Source organism: Lithobates pipiens, unplaced genomic scaffold, assembly GCF_037356315.1.
Source record: "Lithobates pipiens isolate NorthernLeopardFrog02 unplaced genomic scaffold, aLitPip1_a1.2 Scaffold_22, whole genome shotgun sequence".
In the NCBI taxonomy this organism is placed as follows: Eukaryota; Metazoa; Chordata; class Amphibia; order Anura; family Ranidae; genus Lithobates; species Lithobates pipiens.
This window is the reverse complement of record NW_027507784.1, coordinates 38,670,963-38,684,196: the sequence shown is the minus strand read 5'-3', so window position 1 is coordinate 38,684,196 and position 13,234 is coordinate 38,670,963. Positions and strand designations below refer to the sequence as shown.

The 13,234-nt window shown below is 46.5% G+C and overlaps 1 protein-coding gene across 2 annotated transcripts in view; it reads left to right on the top strand.

Moving 5' to 3' along the window:
* Nucleotides 1–869: 869 nt before the first annotated feature.
* The window catches only part of LOC143923594 (uncharacterized), a 48,269-nt gene continuing 35,904 nt past the window's right edge, over nucleotides 870–13,234 (top strand). Inside the window, exon 1 of one of the 2 annotated variants that reach the window (XM_077447377.1) lies at nucleotides 870–987. In XM_077447377.1, coding sequence (XP_077303503.1) covers nucleotides 929–987 — 59 coding nt within the window. In that variant the 5' untranslated portion in view covers nucleotides 870–928. Of the gene's footprint in view, nucleotides 988–6,524; nucleotides 6,668–13,234 lie in introns of those variants that run through there. The other variant, XM_077447378.1, reaches the window with a different exon arrangement.

Genomic DNA, 13,234 nt, shown 5'->3' with positions numbered 1-13,234 from the left:
AAAAAAAAAAACGCAGAGTCCCGGCGGACTCCCACTTTAAGAAAGAGGAAAAGGACGTGGCACTCTAAAAGAAAGTGGTTATGGGCCCTGGAAGAGGAGTGTGAGCCTTTTGCTGCCAACTTGTCTCATTGACGTGCAAGGAGATTTGTTCCCTAATGCATGTGGTACCCAAATGGCTAGTACTTTTACCACAGCTGATATGTTCCAGGGAGGGATTGCAGGCCACGACAGAGCTCTAGACAACAGATATATGTTTAAAAAAGGCCCACATGGTATAGGTTTTTTTTTTTGCTGCCTATTCAAGTGCTAGAGTACTGTCCTGAGTCTGACACTAGCAAGTTTCTGTCAAACACATACCCGAAGTCTAAATTTTGTGAAGAACTGGAGATGGCGGTTGGTAGGGAGTTCAGGAAACATGGGATTGTGTTTTTATTCACTCTATTTTGATGTTTTGAGATAGTTCAATGAAGTCAGGAGAAACCAGGTTTCTCTGTTTTTCTTGGTCCCTTAGGTAGCGTTCTGGTTGGCTACGCTGCATCTAGTGGGGACAGGGTTATCTGGCGCACAGGGAGTATGTGACCAGTTAGTGTATAAATCACCAAAAAAGCTTTAATATGTATAAGTAGTAATCAAGCTATAAAATATAGGTTAACTATTGATCATTTTTGTGCTTTGCATTCATATCTATTTCCAGAGCCACCGGCCTTTGTAGTTCCATGGCCGCGGCTGTTTTTCTATATATAGCTGCACACTACAATGCCACCCTAGGCCTGTAGAAGGAGCTGGAGGCTTGGAACACGTAGCCTGGTACTCTTCTGGTGACGTCACTTCCGCCCGTGTGTTCCACACTGGTTGATGTGGACTTCCTGGTTTCTACAGGGGGCCCATTGCCATCTACAACATCTCCAGTGGTTCAGATGCCTGCAGGATGGAGATAAGCAGTGGATACTGCCAATTTATGATGAGTGATTTTACATCTTGTATCCTGTGAGTGTTTTTAATCTGTTGCAAATAAATTGTTTTACAGTATAATAATATTGCACTTAGGTGGCGCTTACCCCCTTTTTTTTTATGCTGCATCTAGGTGACCCAGGTGGCTATCTTGGGTCAGCAGAGCCTTTTTAAGTGTCTGCCCCAGGCTTTGGCGCCCTTTTGGTGACTGGATAGCACAGATACAGTTCATCCATGGGTCAGGGAGAGTGAACAGCAGTAGGGAAAGGTTCCAGGAGAGTAGGGTCAGGCGAGGGACACGCCATCCTGCACAGGAATCTTCCCTTTTTGGGCTAAGGCTGGCCAGGACGCACTCCGTCCCCGGAGACAGCCGCTGTTGATGCATCAGTACTTGCACCAGTATACAAGTTTGCACAGAACTGTGCCCACTGGGCTGTTTGTATCTTTGGATCATCAAACCACTTTAAGCAGGATCAGTTGCTACCTCTTCTGCAGAGCACCCCATCCAAGTTTATTGAAGAGTTGAAGAGCGAGCAAACTTACATTTGCCAATGGAGAGCTTAAAGTGTAAGTTCACCTTTACAGAAAAATCTGCAAGGTGAAGTTACACAAGTACCCCTCCTCACCCCCCCCCCCCGGTCTCGCTGACCTGGACCGCCACTATCTCTGGTTCTAAGCCCTGGTATATCCACGTCAGGAGCCTGGGCTTAGAAGTCATCTTCCCTTCCTCGAATCTTCTCCATAGCTGAGAGGATGGCTATGGGGCTGCTGATTGGTCGGTGCCGCCATGTGACGGAGCTGACCAATTAGAATGCTCCAAACGTCCCTCCTGATGAGGGACGTTTTAGACATTCAGCAGAGAGTAAGCCCCGGACTCCTGGCGTGGATATACCGGGGCTTAGAACCAGAGATAGCGGTTCAGCGGGACGGAAGAGGGGCACCTGTGTAAGTTCACCTTACAGAGTTTTCTAAACTTACCCTTTAAGGCCTTCTCTCCTCAAGCACATTAAACAGTCTCTGATCATGTTCGTCCAGGTTAAAGCCTTAGGCCTGGTTCACACTTATACATTTTTAGCACATTTTCAGTTTTGCAGAAACTCACTACAGTCTATTTAACATGGTTTCCTATGATGGGTCACGTGTGCATTTTATGGAAAGGGCCAGGGACCAGCAGGTTGTGTTTTTGGTTCCATACATTTTTTTAAAGAGTTTTGATACATAGACTGTAGGTAGGTCAGTTTAGTGTAGTATAGTATAGTATAGTAGTCAGTATAGTATAGTATAGTGGTCAATGTAGTATAGTATAGTGGTCAGTATAGTACAGTGGTCAGTGTAGTACAGTATAGTATAGTGGTCAGTGTAGTATAGTATAGTGGTCAGTGTGGTATAGTATAGTATAGTATAGTATAGTATAGTATTGTATAGTGGTCAGTATAGTATAGTGGTCAATGTAGTATAGTATAGTGGTCAGTATAGTACAGTGGTCAGTGTAGTATAGTATAGTGGTCAGTGTAGTATGGTATAGTGGTCAGTGTAGTATGGTGTAGTGGTCAGTGTAGTATAGTATAGTGGTCAGTGTGGTATAGTATAGTATAGTATAGTAGTCAGTATAGTATAGTATAGTGGTCAATGTAGTATAGTACAGTGGTCAGTATAGTACAGTGGTCAGTGTAGTACAGTATAGTGGTCAGTGTAGTATAGTATAGTGGTCAGTGTGGTATAGTATAGTATAGTATAGTATAGTATTGTATAGTGGTCAGTATAGTATAGTGGTCAATGTAGTATAGTATAGTGGTCAGTATAGTATAGTGGTCAGTATAGTATAGTGGTCAGTGTAGTATGGTATAGTGGTCAGTGTAGTATGGTATAGTGGTCAGTGTAGTGTGGTATAGTGGTCAGTGTAGTATAGTATAGTGGTCAGTGTGGTATAGTATAGTATAGTATAGTGGTCAGTATAGTATAGTGGTCAGTATAGTATAGTGGTCAGTATAGTACAATGGTCAGTGTAGTATGGTATAGTGGTCAGTGTAGTATGGTATAGTGGTCAGTGTAGTGTGGTATAGTGGTCAGTGTAGTATAGTATAGTGATCAGTGTAGTACAGTATAGTGGTATAGTATAGTGGTCAGTGTAGTATAGTATAGTATAGTGGTCAGTGTAGTATGGTATAGTATAGTGGTCAGTGTAGTATGGTATAGTGGTCAGTGGGGGGGGGAGGGAGATACATAGACTGTAGGTAGGTCAGTTTAGTGTAGTATAGTATAGTGGTCAGCGTAGTACAGTATAGTATAGTAGTCAGTGTAGTATAGTATAGTATAGTGGTCAGTGTAGTATGGTATAGTGGTCAGTAGGGATGAGCTTCAAGTTCCAGTCGAACTCATGTTCGACTCAAACATTGCCTGTTCGCCTGTTCAGCGAACAGTGAACAATTTGGGCTGTTCGTGGCAAATTCGAAAAGCCGGAACACCCTGTACAAGTCTATGGGAGAAATCTAAAGTGCTAATTTTAAAGGGTAATATGCAGGTTACTGTCCTAAAAAGTGTTTGGGGACCCGGGTCCTGCCCCAGGGGACATGGATCAATGCAAAAAAAAGTTTTAAAAACATCAGTTTTTTCAGGAGCAGTGATTTTAATAATGATTAAAGTGAAACAATAAAAGTGTAATATTCCTTTAAATGTGGTACCTGGGGGGGTGTCTATAGTATGCCTGTGAAGGGGCGCATGTTTCCCGTGCTTAGAACTGTCGTCCCTGCACAAAGTGTCATTTGTGCAGGAAAAAAAGTCTTTTAAAATCACTTGCAGCTATATTGTCGGTTCCCGTAATACAGAGAACACTCAATGAGTGTTCTCTGTATTAGCCGACAATTCATTCATTCATTGATAAAAAAAAAAAAAAGCGTGGGGGTTCCCCTAAATTCAATTACCAGGCCCTTCAGGTCTGATATGGATATTAAGGGGAACCCCGTGTCAAATTTTTTAAAAAAAATTGACGTGGGGTCCCCCTAAATATCCATACCAGACCCTTCAGGTCCCCCTAAAAATCCATACCAGACCCTTTATCCGAGCACGCAACATGGCAGGCCACAGGAAAAGAGGGGGGGACGAGAGAGCGGCCTCCCTTCTGAACCGTACCAGGCCACATGCCCTCAACATTGGGAGGATGCTTTGGGGGTCTGTGACCCCTCAAAGCACCATGTCCCCATGTTGATGGGAACAAGGGCCTCATCCCCAAAACCCTGAGCAGTGGTTGTAGGGGTCTGCGGGCAGGGGGCTTATCAGAATCTGGAAGCCCCCTTTAACAAGGGGACCCCCATATCCCCCCCCCCTGTTTGAAATGGTAAGGGGGTACAAAAGTACCCCTACCATTTCACAAAGAAAGTGTAAAAATGGTTAAATAAGACAAACACACTTTTGAAAATATTCTTTTATTAAAAATAAAAAAAATAAAAAAAAGATTCCAGCGGTGCTCATCCACTCTTGCTATCCAGCGACGGATCTCCGGGGTCCAGCGATGGATGCTCATATCCAGCGACGGGGGATCTCTCAGTCCAGCGCTGTCCATACATCCGTCTTCTGTCTCCACTGCGGAGACACTGCGAGGATCCCAGCGCTGACGTTTCTTATATTAGGAGGGCGGGGCCACCCGTCACCTGACCCCGCCCCCCTCTGACGCTGGTGAGGGGAGCCTTCCAGATTCTGATAAACCCCCCGCCCGCAGACCCCCACAACCACCACTCAGGGTTGTGGGGATGAGGCCCTTGTCCCCATCAACATGGGGACATGGTGCTTTGAGGGGTCACAGACCCCCAAAGCATCCTTCCAATGTTGAGGGCATGTGGCCTGGTACGGTTCAGGAGGGAGGGGGGCCGCTCTCTCGTCCCCCCCTCTTTTCCTGCGGCCTGCCAGGTTGCGTGCTCGGATAAAGGGTCTGGTATGGATTTTTAGGGGGACCCCCACGTCAAATTTTTTTTTAATTTGATGCAGGGTTCCCCTTAATATCCATAGCAGACCTGAAGGGCCTGGTAATTGAATTTAGGGGAACCTCCACGCTTTTTTTTTTTTTTTTTTTTTATCAATGAATGAATTGTCGGCTAATACAGAGAACACTCATTGAGTGTTCTCTGTATTACGGGGAGCCGACAATTTAGCCGCAAGTGATTTTAAAAGACTTTTTTTCCTGCACAAATTACACTTTGTGCAGGGACAGTTCTAAGCAAGGAAAACATGCGCCCCTTCACAGGCATACTATAGACACCCCCCAGGTACTACATTTAAAGGAATATTACACTTTTATTGTTTCACTTTAATCATTATTAAAATCACTGCTTCTGAAAAAACGGCCGTTTTTAAAACTTTTTTTTGCATTGATCCATGTCCCCTGGGGCAGGACCCAGGTACCCAAACACTTTTTAGGACAGTAACTTGCATATTAGCCTTTAAAATTAGCACTTTAGATTGTGAACGTTTGAGTCCCATAGACTTTAATAGGGTTCTAAAGTTCACACGAAGTTTAGGTCTGTTCGCAGGTTCTGGTGCGAACTGAACAGGGGGGTGTTCGGCTCATCCCTAGTGGTCAGTGTAGTATGGTATAGTGGTCAGTGTAGTATAGTATAGGGGTCAGTGTAGTACAGTATAGTGGTCAGTGTAGTATAGTATAGTATAGTATAGTGGTCAGTTTAGTATAGTATAGTGGTCAGTGTGGTATGTATAGTGGTCAGTGTGGTATAGTATAGAGGTCAGTGTAGTATAGTATAGTGGTCAGTGTGGTATAGTATAGTGGTCATTGTGGTATAGTATAGTATAGTGGTCATTGTGGTATAGTATAGTATAGTGGTCAGTGTGGTATAGTATAGTGGTCAGTGTAGTATAGTATAGTGGTCAGTGTGGTATAGTATAGTGGTCATTGTGGTATAGTATAGTATAGTGGTCATTGTGGTATAGTATAGTATAGTGGTCATTGTGGTATAGTATAGTATAGTGGTCAGTGTGGTATGTATAGTGGTCAGTGTAGTATAGTATAGTGGTCAGTGTGGTATAGTATAGTGGTCATTGTGGTATAGTATAGTATAGTGGTCATTGTGGTATAGTATAGTATAGTGGTCAGTGTGGTATGTATAGTGGTCAGTGTGGTATAGTATAGTGGTCAGTGTAGTATAGTATAGTGGTCAGTGTGGTATAGTATAGTGGTCATTGTGGTATAGTATAGTATAGTGGTCATTGTGGTATAGTATAGTATAGTGGTCAGTGTGGTATAGTATAGTATAGTGGTCAGTGTAGTATAGTATAGTGGTCAGTGTGGTATAGTATAGTATAGTGGTCAGTGTGGTATAGTATAGTATATTGGACATTGTAGTATAGTATAGTGTAGTGTAGTGTGGTGGTCAGTGTATTGTAGTGTGGTGGTCGCAAGGGGGAGCAAATTACTTGCCTTGCCCCGGGTGCTGACAACCCATGCTATGCCACTGCACACAGGAGGTCCTACACATAAATTGCAGCTCCTGTGTGTTGCAGCCCTGGAGCAGAGATAAAAAAAGAAGAAGGAAGAAGCTCTTAGGTTGCATCATGGGAGTTGTAGTCTGCTGGAAACAGGAACAAGGGGATGAGATGGTGGGAGGGGGAGGAAGGGACCCCCCTCTGCTTTCTTGCAAGTCTCCAGCTGCAGATATTTTCACCTGGAAAGAGAAATTCAGCTTCATTTTTCTGTCATCTACTTCACAGGGTAAGAGACTGACCCCCATCGCCTAATATTTACATATCACCAACTTTCTGAGAGGGGAAGGAGAGGCGACTTCTGCAAAATATATAGGGAAGTGATACATCTCAGAGAGCCGGGGTGGAATCAAATGAGAGAGAGAGAGAAGGAAGGAGAGAATGTTAGAGACAGGAGGAAAGAGAATGGGGAAGAAGAGAAAGAATGAGAGAGAGAGAGAGAGGGGAGGAAAGAGGGTCTGAGAGAAAGATTTATGGAGAGAAAACAAGAGAAAATAAAATTAGCGAGAGAATAGGAGAGTGAGAGAAGGAAAAAGAATGAGAGTTAGAGAGAGAGAAGGAAAGAGAGAATGAGAGAGGGAGAGAGAGAAGGAAAGAGAGAATGAGAGAGGGAGAGAGAGAAGGAAAGAGAGAATAAAAGAGGGAGAAGGCAAGAGAGAATGAGAGAGAGAGAGAAAGAAAGAGAGAATGAGAGAGAGAGACGGAGAGAGAGAGAGAGAGAGAGAGAGAGAAGGAAAGAGAGAATGAAAGAGGGAGATGGAAAGAGAGAAGGAGAGAGAGAGAGAAGGGAAGAGAATGAGAGAGAGAGAGAGAGAGAGAAGGAAAGAGAATGAGAGAGAGAAGGAAAGAAAGAATGAGAGAGGGAGAAGGAAAGAGAGAATGAGAGAGGGAGAAGGAAAGAGAGAATAGAGAGAGGGAGAAGGAAAGAGAGAATGAGAGAGGGAGAAAGAAAGAGAGAATGAGAGAGGGAGAAAGAAAGAGAGAATGAGAGAGGGAGAAAGAAAGAGAGAATGAGAGAGGGAGAAGGAAAGAGAGAATGAGAGAGGGAGAAGGAAAGAGAGAATGAGAGAGAGAGAAGGAAAGAGAGAGAGAGAGAGAGAAAGGAAAGAGAGAGAGAGAGAGAGAGCAGGAAAGAGAGAATGAGAGAGGGAGAAGGAAAGAGAGAATGAGAGAGGGAGAAGGAAAGAGAGAATGAGAGAGGGAGAAGGAAAGAGAGAATGAGAGAGGGAGAAGGAAAGAGAGAATGAGAGAGGGAGAAGGAAAGAGAATGAGAGAGAGAGAGAGAGAAGGAAAGAGAGAATGAGAGAGGGAGAAAGAAAGAGAGAATGAGAGAGGGAGAAAGAAAGAGAGAATGAGAGAGAGAGAAGGAAAGAGAGAATGAGAGAGGGAGAAGGAAAGAGAGAATGAGAGAGAGAGCAGGAAAGAGAGAATGAGAGAGAGAGCAGGAAAGAGAGAATGAGAGAGGGAGAAGGAAAGAGAGAATGAGAGAGGGAGAAGGAAAGAGAATGAGAGAGGGAGAAGGAAAGAGAGAATGAGAGAGGGAAAAGGAAAGAGAGAATGAGAGAGGGAGAAGGAAAGAGAGAATGAGAGAGGGAGAAGGAAAGAGAGAATGAGAGAGGGAGAAGGAAAGAGAGAATGAGAGAGGGAGAAGGAAAGAGAGAATGAGAGAGGGAGAAGGAAAGAGAGAATGAGAGAGGGAGAAGGAAAGAGAGAATGAGAGAGGGAGAAGGAAAGAGAGAATGAGAGAGGAAGAAGGAAAGGGAGAATGAGAAAGAAGGGTAGGGAAGGGAAGATGCCCCTTTCACGCATGCGGAACAGTTATACGGATTGCGTTTGCTCAGCAGGGATTGATCCATGGAACATGACTGGTCTGTCTCCGCTCACTGTGCAGGGACAGACCTGTCAGATCTCCGCTCTCCTCTATGGGGAGATCAGATGAAAATAAACCACCTGTGCGTTTTCATCCGATCCGCCAGACAGATGGAAAATAGGATCACCATCCATCTGGATTTAACGGAGCGGATGGATGTCAGCGGACATCCGTCGATCCATAGAGGTGCATGGAACGTCCGTTCAGGTCCCCCTGAAAAAACTGACAGGCGGACCTGAACGGTGAAAGGGTCCCTAGTGAGCGAGAGAAGGAAAGAGAGAACAATAAAGGGAAGAAAATAAAATAATAGAGGGAAGGAAAGAGAGAATAATAGAGGGAAGAATGGAGAATAATAGAGGGAAGAAAATAGAGAATAATAGAGGGAAGGAAAGAGAGAATAATAGAGGGAAGGAAAGAGAGAATAATAGAGGGAAGGAAAGGGAGAACAATAGATGGAAGGAAATAGAATAATAGAGGGAAGACAAGAAAGAATGATAGAGGGAAGAAAAGAGAATAATAGAGGGAAGGACAGAGATAATAATAGAGGGAAGGAAAGAGATAATAATAGAGAGAAGGAAAGAGAGAATAATAGAGGGGAGTAAAGAGAGAATAATAGAGGGAAGGAAAGAGAGAATAATAGAGGGAAGAAAAGAGAGAATGATAGAGGGAAGAAAAGAGAGAATGATAGAGGGAAGGAAAGAGAGAGTAATAGAGGGGAAGAAAGAGAGAATAATAGGGAAGGAAAGAGAATAATAGAGGAGATTAAAGAGAGAATAATAGAGGGAAGGGAAGAGAGAATAATAGAGGGGAGGAAAGAGAGAGTAATAGGGGAGGAAAGAGAATAATAGAGGAGAGTAAAGAGAGAATAATAGAGGGAAGAAAAGAGAGAATGATAGAGGGAAGAAAAAAGTGAATAATAGAGGGAAGAAAAGAGTGAATAATAGAGGGAAGAAAAGAGAATAATAGAGGGAAGAAAAGAGAGAATAATAAAGGGAAGAAAAGAGAATAGAGAGTAATAGAGGGGAGGAAAGAGAGAATAATAGGGAAGGAAAGAGAATAATAGAGGAGAGTAAAGAGAGAATAATAGAGGGAAGGGAATATAGAATAATAGAGGGAAGAAAAGAGAGAATGATAGAGGGAAGAAAAGAGAGAATAATAGAAGGAACAAAAGAGAGAATAATAGAGGGAAGGAAAGAGAGAATAATAGAGGGAAGGAAAGAGAATAATAGAGGGAGAAGGAAAGAGAATAATAGAGGGAGAAGGAAAGAGAGCGTGAGAGACAGAAGGGAAAATAATGAAAAAGAGAAATAGAGAAAATAGGAAAAAAAGAAGAGAGAAGGAAACGAATGAGAGAGAGAGAGAGAAGCCCGCTCCCCATGCCATGTCTGTGGTTGAACATTGTTTTCAGGCTGTCATAAATTGGCTTCATCGGTCAGATCTGCAGATGATATGTACTAAACCTGACTGTGTACACGTATCCTAAGGGAAGACTGTATGGGGCATGTTCATACACAATGTCAGCTTCTGACACCATCATGTTTACACCCCCCCCCCCCCCCCATCATGTATGGACTAGTACTGAAGGAATGGTAATAGTTCCGTCTCTGGGCTTAGGCAGAAAACTGAATATTTTGGCTGGGAACCAGCGGACAGACTAATATCTACTTGCAGTCAGTTGCCTCCATTGTAACACAAGGCAAGCGCTTATAGTAGTTTGAAGGGGGGTGAATAATTAAAGTTGTAATATAATCATGCAAACTGTTTTACATCTTACACTGGGGTGCCTTGAATGAATGAAATACTTGTATAACGCACAATGCGAACTGAATTGCCTCTAGGCCTTAAGATTTTGCATACTTTTAAAGAGATAAAGGTTAAGAAGCACTGCTCTAAGGTACAATTATTTATACCAGCCAATGAGAATCAATGTTGTACTGGTCTGAGGTCAGCAAATTGAATTCTAATTGGCTTTGCCTTGTATGGAGAATGTATGGAGGTATCGTGTGTATGCAATTCCGACACGCAAAAACTCACGCATGCTCAGATTCAACTACGAGATGGAAGCTATTGGCTACTAGGTATTAAACTTCCTTTTTCTAGTCCCGTCGTACGTGTTTTACGTGACTGCTGATCTCTACTTCAAAGAATACTATCTGCCTGGCTATTATGCTAATCCAGTACTTTCTAAGTCGCTGACTTAAACACTGCCAAGTGTGCAAATTTGGAGATTTGACTTCACTTCGACTCTTCTGATCTACATGTAAGTGAATGTCAGGTATAGGAACAGGGGCTTTTATCTTCTATTTCTCCTTATTACGGTGGTTGAGTCGCACTTTCCTGTTTGCACACTAAGGATCACCCTTTCCCCACTGTAGCAGGGTAAATGTAGCTGCTGGGTGTCCCTGATGGTGTGACATGATGGATAAGTATCGGCCTGTATTTCTCAGCATTGAGGAAACCATTGATCTTGACTAAATCTCCATTTACAGAAATGTAGCCCCAAACTTCCAAGGAACCTCCACCATGTTTCACAGTTGGCTGCAGACACTCATTATTGTACCGCTCTCCAGCCCTTCACCAACAAACTGCCTCATGCTACAGCCAGGTATTTCACATTTTGACTCATCAGTCCAGAGCACCTGCTGCCATTTTTCTGCACCCTAGTTCCTATGTTTTCATGCTTAGATGAGTTGCTTAGCCTTGTTGCCATGTTGAAGGTATGGCTTTTTGGCCGTATTTATTCCATGAAGACAACTTCTGGCCAGACTTCTCCAGACAGCAGATAAGTGTGCCTGGGTCCCACTGGTTTCCACATGGGCTGCTCTGTGTCAGACATTTGTATCAGTGGATAAAATAACTGGTGGGACCCTAGAGAAAAGCACATTGGGAGGGCTGGGCCAGGAACATGGGCGTCCACAGCAGGGGGCAAGGGGGGTCAAGTGCCCCCCCCCCCTGGAATCCCCAAGGTGTCTGCCGTAGCCGCCGCCATGCTGCATTTTTTTTCACTTTTTTTTTTCATTTTTTTGTCCGCTGGCGGCTGCATCCTCCGCCCTCTCCTATGGATCAGAGCGTTGGATAGCTCTGTGTTCGGCGGCCGCTCTGTAACACAGTCCCACCCCCTCAGACCAGCTTGTGTGATAGTAAAGAGAATCAACGTTCCCCCTATCACACAAGTCGGTTCTGGGGGGGCGGGGCTGTGTTACAGAGCGGCCGCCGAACACAGAGCCATCCAGCGCGGTGATAAAGAGAAGGAGATGCTGCAGGTACAGCCCGCCCTGTGTGCCACAGTGCCTGGATAGGAGGATCGAGGGGGGGGCTGCAGGGGGCCCCCTGCAGATTCTCCTATCTAACTTATTTTACTGTCCCCAGTTCACCTTGTGCTCCCTGCCCCCTCTCTCTCCTCCACCACCACACTCTCCTGCCCTCCTCACAGTTTTCTCCTCCCTTGTTCTTGCTGCCCCCCCTGCACTCCAGCTCTCCCCATCCTTCTCTAGCCACTATCCCAGTGCTCCCCCCCGTCCCCCCCCCAGTGCTCTCCACTCCCCCCAGTGCTCCCCCCGTTCTTTCCCCCCCCAGTGCTCTCCGCTCCCCCCAGTCCTCTCCTCTCCGTGCTCTCCCCCCGTTCTCCCCAGTGCTCTTCCCCCTGTTCTTTCCCCCCCCCTGTTCTCCCCCCCGTGCTCTCCCCCGTTCTCCCCCCCGTGCTCTCCCCCCTGTTCTTTGCCCCCGTGCTCTCCCCCCTGTTCTTTCCCCACGTGCTCTCCCCCCTGTTCTTTCCCCCCCTGTTCTTCCCCCCGTGCTCTCCCCCCTGTTCTTTCCCCCCAAAGGGCTCTCCCCCCTATTCTTTCTCCCCCCCGTTCTTTCCACTCCCCCTAGGGCTTTCCCCCCCCCAGTGCTCTTCAGCTCTCCCCATCACTCTCCAGCCCCCACCCCAGTGCTCTCCAGCCCCCTATTCTCCCCACCCCTGCTCTTTCTGCCCCCCTGGTGCTCTCCACCCCTGTTTTTCTGCTCCCCCAGTGCTCTTCACCGCACCACACTCTCCTCTCCCCCGTGCTCTCCTCCACCACCACACTCTCCTGCCCTCCCCCCACAGTTTTCTCCTCCCTTGTTCTTGCTGCCCCCCCCTGCACTCCAGCTCTCCCCATCCTTCTCTAGCCACCATCCCAGTGCTCCCCCCGTTCTTTCCCCCCCCCACAGTGCTCTCCGCTCCCCCCAGTCCTCTCCTCTCTGTGCTCTCCCCCCGTTCTCCCCAGTGCTCTCCCCCCTGTTCTTTCCCCCCCTGTTCCCCCCCACGTGCTCTCCCCCCTGTTCTTTCCCCCCCAGTGCTCTCCCCATATTCTTCCTCCCCCCCCCGTTCTTTCCACTCCCCCCAGTGCTTTCCCCCCCAGTGCTCTTCAGCTCTCCCCATCACTCTCCAGCCCCCACCCCAGTGCTCTCCAGCCCCCTATTCTCCCCACCCCTGCTCTTTCTGCCCCCCTGGTGCTCTCCACCCCTGTTCTTTTTGGCTCCCCCCCAGCACTCTCCACTCCCCACCCCTGTACTCACCACTCCCCCTGCATTCTGCCCCCACCCATGTGCTCTCCAACCCTACCAGTGCTCTCCACCCCCCATAGTGCTCTCCATTCCCCAGTGCTTTCCACCCCTGTTCTTTCTGGCCCCCACTGGTGCTCTCCACTCCCCCCTGCTCTTTGTACCTCCCCAGTACTCTCCACCCCCCGTGCTCTTCACCCCTGTTTTTCTGCTCCCCCCGTGCTCTCCTCCACCACCACACTCTCCTGCCCCCTCCGTGCTCTCCTCCACCACCACACTCTCCTGCCCCCCCCCCCCACAGTTTTCTCCTCCCCTGTTCTTGCTGCCCCCCCTGCTCTCCAGCTCTCCCCATCCTTCTCTAGCCACCATCCCAGTGCTCTCCCCTGTTCCTCCCCCCTG